Source organism: Eptesicus fuscus, chromosome 20, assembly GCF_027574615.1.
Source record: "Eptesicus fuscus isolate TK198812 chromosome 20, DD_ASM_mEF_20220401, whole genome shotgun sequence".
NCBI classification, from domain to species: Eukaryota; Metazoa; Chordata; class Mammalia; order Chiroptera; family Vespertilionidae; genus Eptesicus; species Eptesicus fuscus.
Genome location: NC_072492.1, coordinates 4234818 through 4243161, shown reverse-complemented (window position 1 = coordinate 4243161; position 8344 = coordinate 4234818). Strand labels below are relative to the sequence as shown.

The 8344-nt window shown below is 48.2% G+C and overlaps 1 protein-coding gene across 2 annotated transcripts in view; it reads right to left on the bottom strand.

Annotated features, from left to right (window-relative positions):
- Positions 1-2910: 2910 nt before the first annotated feature.
- The window catches only part of TVP23C (trans-golgi network vesicle protein 23 homolog C), a 62228-nt gene continuing 56794 nt past the window's right edge, over positions 2911-8344 (bottom strand). The window contains exon 7 of one of the 2 annotated variants that reach the window (XM_054709228.1): positions 2911-3117. In XM_054709228.1, coding sequence (XP_054565203.1) covers positions 3034-3117 — 84 coding nt within the window. In that variant the 3' untranslated portion in view covers positions 2911-3033. The remainder of the gene's footprint in view (positions 3118-8344) is intronic. The other variant, XM_054709226.1, reaches the window with a different exon arrangement.

The window sequence follows — 8344 nt, the reverse complement described above, 5'->3', positions numbered from 1 at the left end:
CATATATTTTCATTTGTGATTTGTCTAAACCAGTGGTTCTCAACTAGGGTCAATTTTCCATGCCCGTCCACCTGCCGGTGACATTGGCAATATCTGGAAATACTTTGGTTGTGATAGCTGGGGATGGAGGTAAAGGGGGGGTTGCTACTACCATCTATGTGTAGAAAAGCCAGGATGCTACAAACATCCTACAAAGCACAGACAGTCCTCACAACAAAGAGTTATCTGGCCCCAAAATGTCAGTAGAGCTCAAATTGAAAACTCTGGTCTAAACCACTAACATGCAGAATATGGATCACCTGTATGAATAGACTGATAGGAGAGAGAGGGAAATGAACTTGAAGACTTGGTCGGTCTTCTCTTGAAAATTCATGCTGTAGAAGAAGAGATGCTGTTGTTAAGATGATAGTACTTCGTGATTCATGATGATCACAAAGTCCTGGGTCTCCACACGGAGGACAACCAGATGTGTGCAGCCATCCCACATACACCTGCTTGATTAGCAGAGACTAGGCCAACAAATTCCCTTCATCATGATTCAGTGTTGAAGTAAATCATGAGAACAGTGAATATGGTCAATTTGTGGTCACTGGAAGTTCATCTTATAAGCTCATCTCATTAGGAAATGAGCCCAAGTTCAAGATTCTCCTTTTGCACCTGCAGAATGCATCACTGCGGGGAAGCACTTTCTTGGGGTTTTGAAAGGAGTATGTAAGTTACAAGAAAGGCCATTCTCAGAACCTCGAATAGCTTATAAAGGTGGTGTATCTCACTGATACGTTGAGGATGAATTTTCAAGGCAAAAGCTGCATTCCCACTCAGAGCGAATAGACTTCAGAAGTGAGCTTGCTGCCTGCCAGAGTCCCAGGTGGTGAGCATCAGAGGTGCTCTCTGTTGTTGGATTTCCAAATCCATTGGCGGCTCTTTTATCCCCCACCACCCAGGCTTTGGAATTAACCTTGTGGGCAGTAGACATGTGGCCTTCTAATCTCATTTTAGGTAAGAATATTTCCATTCTCAATGGGAAAGAAAAGGAGAGCCTCCTGCAGGGGGTGCCCAGGCAGCTGAGTTCCTCATAGAGTCCTGCACACTCCTGGGGTCAGGGGAGCAGCTGCATGCTTAGAGGTGGCAGGCAGAGGACCGAGAGCCACAGACCTGAGATCTGAGGGGTAGGGTACCAAAGCACGTGCAGTAGGCACTGCAAGACTTGTAGCCAGTGAGGATGAAGATACAGGATACATCAGTGGGTACCAGTGCAGACTGCAACATCTCTCACACCGATGTCTCTCTCCACTGCCCCCTGTCTATGTTAGATATTGGGCAACTGGACTCAGATACTTTTCTAGAAAGACAAGAAAGGTGAGAGAACCCTAGATTTAAATTTAAGGAGAAGAAGAAGAAAAAACATCAGACAATTTCTGCCGTGGGGCTAAGTGTACTCTGAATATTCTGAATTAGCAAAGTTGTTTTTTACTCTCAGGTAGAATTGAACTCAGAATCTAAAATCCAATGATGCTACTAGAGTTAATACAATGATTATAATAAACAGAGCCCCCTTTCTTACAATGCTGAGTCCAAAGTTTGAAAATCTGCATCCCACTGCACCCCGGAAGGTGTAGATTTCTATCAACAAGTTAGAATAATGCTTGCTGACCAGTGTCAACAATTAGAAACCCACAGCTGGGACAGCTGCTCTTGCCTGGCTTTCCCCCTAACGACCACACAATCACGTGCTGGGTGACTGTGCCAGGAGGGCTCTGGCCCGGAGAGCACTGAGAAAAAATATCTGTCACAGGGCATTTCCTTGGAGCAGATACTTGGGCACTGGGAGCTTCATAGAATTTCATTCACAGAAACCAGGGTGCTGGCCAGGAACTGGAAAGAGGAGATGGTTACAAGAAGTTAGAGTTTCAAGGAGCCTGTGGATTCTCCCAGTACAAGAAAATGAACAGTTTCAAAGTGCTGTCTTGGAATTTCCATACAGATGCCAATCCCCAGAAGGCAGCAGGTTGTCAAGTGGCATTCCTGGCCGAGTCTCTCCTCTCTTGGTGAGTGGGAAAGGGTGTAAGCACACAATCACAATGACTTACAAAGCATCCTTTAAAGCGTACTCCAAAATTAACCACACACCCACATAAAACAGCAGAATACAAAGCTCATCAGATATCAGGGCTGAGAAGTGCTTCCAAAAGTATCCAGTCTGGCGACTCCATTCTGCAGAGGAGGGCCCAGAGACCCAGAGACGACATGCCTGATCTTTGTACCACGTCAGGTATTGGAAATAAAATTGGAAATAGAACTCTGGCCCTCGAATTCCCTGTGCAGACTGCTTTTATTCGTTGCTAACATTTTTAAAAAGCAAAACCAAAAAATGCTGAGTTGTTTTTGTGGGGGATTGGTTTGTTTTGTTTTTCTGACTGACTTGCTCCAGGATGACAGCGGGACACAGCAAGGAAATAGAGCACAACAGTGTGGCCCGGGAGGTGGGAAGGGCAAGGGGCTCCCAAGTGCCAAGATGGGCAACGGCCCTGAATAAGAAAGAGAGTTGGTCTCAATAGTCCTGAGCTGTGGTTTCCAAATGTGTTGATCACCTATTGCTAAAATGTCTTAGCATTAAATTGTAGCTATGTTCTACTATATCCATGTATTATATGTACAAACGTGCACCAAAGATAGAAAATTTTAAAAGATATTTTTAAAAATAAATTTTAATAGAAGTTGACTTAGTCAGTATGGCTAATCACTATAACAAAACAAAAACATCCCCCAAATTTCAGTGGCTTGATACACTAGTTTATTTCTTGCTCATGTCAGAAGCTAGTATGGGTTGTTGATGGGGCTCTGCTCCCTGCATTTGTTGGAGCATTCAGGGTCCTTTCATCTTATGGCTATTCCCTCCTCCAGGGCCTTGGGGTCTTCCTCATTCAACCAGCAGACAGAGAAGGAGAGGAGACTTTGATGACTGCCCAGGAGAGAGGTCAGGGAGGGGGCAATGAAGAACACACCTGGAAAGGCAGCATCACAGCATCTCAGCTATCCGGATTCCACTAGTCCAAATGCAGTCATGTGGCCCCAGCTAATGGCAAGGGAGGCTGGGAAATGCAGTCCAGCTTGTGCCTGGGAGGAAAAGGCAATGGGATTGGTGATAGCCTAGCAGACTCTGAGACAGAGTCTCCCTCCTTGTCCCCAAAGAGTTACTGAGCCCCCTGAGAGGTACATGATCCTGCCCTTTGGAAACCATGGGTCTGGAAAACTCATCCTGTTGCCTCCCCCACTTCCCTCTCCGGCAGAACAGGACTCCCCAGGAGAGCCAGTTTTGGGGTAACATAGGAAGATGTCAATAATTGCTAATATTACTGAGAACTTCCCCTGTGTCCAGCACTAACTAAGCAATTTACTTGTATTAACTCATGTAGTTCAACAAACAACCTGAAGAGGTTGATACTACTTATTATCCCCATTTTTCATGCGAGGAAACCAAATCTCAGAGACATGAAGTAACCTGTCCCACATCACACAGTGGCAGATTGAGACTGAACCTCAGACAGTGGCTCCAAAGACTATGCTGTCAGCCAGAGGGAAACTGGGAGATTAGCTCCCAGCTCTCTGCAGGCGTCCTTCGGGTAGAGAGAAGGCCTGAGAGGAGCCGGGCTGGGCTGGGTGGCATGGGTGTGCACTGAGTGGAGGCAGCCAGACACAGGGCTGCTGCAGAGATAGCCAGGCACAGGGTGCCTGGGAGGAGGATAAAGAGCAGGTGGGCCTGCAGAGGTGGGTTGTTGGAGCCCCACAGCGAGCAGAGTCAAGGGTTCAGAGCACCCAGATGGTCCCCGGTCATGTCGGTGCCTCTCCTTGGTTGATCTCAGCATGAAAACTGGGAATAAGATGGCCCCGTGGGGTGGTCCCCCAGGGTGCAGGGTGTGGCAGCTCCTCCAGACTTGGGCAATGGGATGAGGTGAGCTCTGGGTCTCTGCCTGCCCCTGAGAGCCCACCTGGCTGGCCTCACCTGACCCTGAAGAGGTCTTTCCCAGGAGGAAACCCACATGGTGGCTCCAGGGTCCCATCACCATCATCACTGTGCTCTCTGAGCCAGGCACCGACCGACCTGGGTCCCAGTGCCTCCTGAGTGCGACCAGGGCTTGTTCGTGGCTGAGCAACAGATGGTCCGAGTGTGTGGCCGAGTGTTGCTTCTGATTGCAGGACTCAGCCGATCACCTCGTGGCTCTGTGCCTCTTTTCCCTCCAGTAAAATGGGCTAAAAATGTGATGGCTCCAGCCCCCAAGGAAATTCCTCGGTAGCTCTGTGTCTCTTTACCTCAGACTTCTTATTCAGAGTGAGTGGTTGGCTCTTCCTCTGAAGATATGTGGTCCTAATATTCCCCAAGGGACCCAGGCATCCTGGGTCTGTCTGCATTGAAGAGAGGCCCATCCCTGCCAATGCCAGGGTTCCAGGAATGTCACAGAGTCCGCTGGCCCATCAGCAGCCCCCTTGCTCTGGGGGCCATCACTCTGCTGCTGATGGAAGCTTCTGCCACCAGGAGCCTCCAGGAAAACAGCCCCAGCTTCAGGAAACAGGGAGGCCTGTGGCTTCTGTCTGCATTTCAATTGTTTTAACTGTCCCGCCTATCAGCCCCGCAGTACACCATTGGTTTTAACTAGTTGGAATTGGATGCGCTCTGAAAGGGCAGGGAGTGTTAGGTCCTGCAGTTCACTCAGAACCTTCAGTCTACCTACCACTTTCCCGAGCTCTGACCCCACACACTCCCTTTAGCCCCTACAGTGGTGCCGGGAGAGCCCACTCCCTAGCCCCACTGTAGGGATGATGCCTGTGAGTCACTTGGTCAAGTTCACTGAGTCAGTCTGTGGCTGAGGATTCAAACTTAGGAGTCACTTTTCTCCAAACCTCAGCCATTGTCACCTCACTCAGCCTCGTCAGTGAGAAAGTAACCTGAGCCAAGGACAGGTGTATTAGTAGAAAGAAAAGGAAGAGAGGAAGTGAGGAGACACAGTCAGTGGGGGTTTGACTCTCTAGTCCCTACATTGTATGACTAATATTATGGCAGACTCTTATCTATTTGATTTCTTCAGACTTGCAAACTGTTTTTCAGTCTATAATGTATTCATTCATTGTTTCAATAAGAACTTATTGAGAAATTATCACGTATGAAAATCTTATAAACCTTATACCTTAAGGATATGTGGAATTATTAATTTTTAAGCCTAATTGGAGATGCAAAAGATGTAGAAGACATCATTTCTGCCCTTAAAGAGCTTATAACTTATAATACATATTTCCCCTAAGTTTCTTAGATCAAGGCTCTAGCATCTTCTATTAACAGAGGGAAGGTCCAGAATGCAGCTGAAGTATTTCTGGCAGGATTTCCTAGTGTCTGTGCCTTTCCAGCACTGCCTCATCCTACTCACTCATTTCAACTTGGGATTCACTATGATCACTGGATCCTTTTCTTCTGTCTTCTATTCCTCTTGGAGTCCATTCTGACCACTTGGAGATTATTTTCATTCCATATTCACAGTGTCTACCTCCCTAATCTTGAGCTGACTTGGCAGCTTATTAACAACTAGTGACCTGGTGCATTGATTCGTGCACATTGAAAGGAAATTATTTATAAGGTGGCTGGTGGGGTGGGACTGGACTAGCTGTGCTGGACATGCCCTGGAGCCAACCTCCCGTAGTCCCTCTCTGGTAACCCACTCTCCAACATCCCTCAAGGGGTCCCAGAGTGCAAGAGGGCACTCTGCAAAGTTGCTGTCCTACAGGGTGTGGAACCCAAATGCAAGTGTGCAGTAAACCAGATTCGGGGCAGACAGTGTCCCAGCAAAAACATAACCCATGTACAAAGGTGGAATCGTGCGATCCCACAAGGAATCGCGTTCCCTCCTCTCTGGTTCTGGGGTGTGTCACTTGAGAACCACCGCTGCCAAGTCACTACAGCTTGGCAGCTCCTGCATTGAGTGTCTGCCCACTGGTTGTCAGTGTGCATCATAGTGATTGGTCAGATGGTAGGAGGAACACTTAGCATATTAGCCATATATATACTGAGTGGCCATATTATTATGACCACCCCATCAGTACTTCATTGGGCCACCTTTTGCCTTCAATACTGCAGCGATTCTTCTTGGCATTGACTCCACGAGATGTTGAAAGGTGATGCAAGGAATCTGACAACCATGCCTGATGAATAGCACTGTCCAGCTCTGTGAGATTTGATGGTTGTGGAACCAGCTGCCTGATGGCTCTTTTAACTTCATCCCACAAATGCTCAATTGGATTGAGATCTGATGATTGTGGGGGCCACGAAAGCAAGGTAAAGTCTCCCTCATGTTCTTGAAACCACTCCTGCACAATACGAGCACTGTGGCATGGTACATTGTCCTGTTGGAGGAAGCCATCTCCTTTGGGATACGAAATCAACATGATAGGATGAACTTAATCAGCAATGATACTTAGGTATGTTGTGCTATTCAGATGTTGTTTCACATGAATTAAAGGGCCCAAATCATGCCAGGAAAACATCCCCCAAACCATAACACTGCCCCCACCAGCTTGAAGGGTTGAACTCATGCATGTGTGGTGCATGCTTTCATGCTGTTTCCACAAAATTCTCACTCTGCCATCTGCATGATGCAACTGGAAACATGATTCATCAGACCACATGACTTTTTTCCAATGCTCAACTGTCCAATCCTTGTGTTCCTGTGCGAATTGGAGACATTTTGTCTTGGAAACTGCAGACAGCAAAGGTGTTCGAACAGGCCTTCGGCTTCCATATCCCATACGATGCAGTGTACAGCTAATTTGCCTACAAACGTCAGGTGGTCATAATAATCTGGCCACTCAGTGTATATACTGTATATCTACACTAATAGAAGAGTAAGATGCAAAATGATCATACCTTCATGACGCCCACCAGCCAATCAGGAGTGAGTATGCAAATTAACCCAACAAAGATGGCAGGTTAATTTGCATACACAGGCACCAAGTGGCTGGGGGCAGGGCAGGATGCTTGTGTCATCGCCATGGCGACGATGAAAGTTTTCCGCACTGCCCCCAGCTTCTCCAGGCCTCTGAGCAGCATGGGAAGGCAGAAAGGCAGCTCTGGCCAGAGCGAAGGCAGTGCCAGCAGCCAGAGGAAGAAAGGCCCATTCTTGCATGAATCTTCATGCATCGGCCCTCTAGTATATATATATATATACAGATATAGATGATAGATAGATAGATAGATAGATAGATAGATAGATAGATAGATAGATGATAGATAGATTCTATTTCATGCAATGCGTCCCTGGCGAACATGGCATTTGTGAGACTAGCTACAGTATGCTTCCATTCAGAAGCTCATGACTGGCTACTAATAATCCTTCCTCAAGGAGTTCCCTGGGGAAGGGAAGGCAGGGAAGGATCCAGAAGTCAGTTAATCTGGCCTGGTGGCTCTTCCTCGGAGCTCTGAGACCTTTCTTCAGCACAGTCCCAGGAAACACAGCCTCCAGACACAGTGACTGATGAACTGGTCCATGCTGGGGCAGCCAGTGCAATGGCTTGAGATGGAAACGCAGTCAAGGTTTAAAATGGTCATATTTAGGAGCTGCCACTCACCTGAGAACACAGGTAACCCTCAGTGGGCAGAGCTATACAGAGGCTGGCCCACCTCCTCTCCATGAAGGTACCTCTGGCCCCAGGAAGAGGAGGGAGAACCAGACCTCACTCTCCAAACTGGAGAGCCACCACCAATGAGGTGCAGCCCAGAGGGGGTGCCCAGCTGGCATGTCCCCCATCTTCTTCCATGTCCTTCCCCCTCTGATCTCCTTCCCCACCCAGAGCGATATCTGGACCTCTTAGCTGTGTTTGCCAGCACTAGGCACTGGATAAGAAAATCAGTAAACTGCATCATGAAGGCCCAGAGAAAATAAAAGACGAAAACAAATTAGGGAGGGGGGGATAGAAATACAGATTTTCTGGAATTAGACCCCTCTAACCTTGCCCATTGGTCACCCAAAGAAGCAAGGGTACATCAACCATGTTGCATACGAAGGAGGGAGGTGGCCGTCTCCCTGCTCCCCCTGTGTCCCCCCGGAGGGACCCATGCAGGGAGAAGGGACTGGCAGGCCCAGAGCTCAGGGATCTATCTGCCATCCTTTGTTTGGACCCTTCTGGGTCCCTGCTTCCTTCCTCCAGGCTGGGCCTTGTCATCCAGAGCGGATGTGCAGGGGCTGGACTGGCCTGGCTGGGGCAGAAGCACACCCTTCCCAGGAACCAGGCCTTGCTGTGCTGCATTTTCTCTGCCCTCTTCCCCTCCCTAATCTCTCTCTCCCTCTCTCCCTCCCTCCCT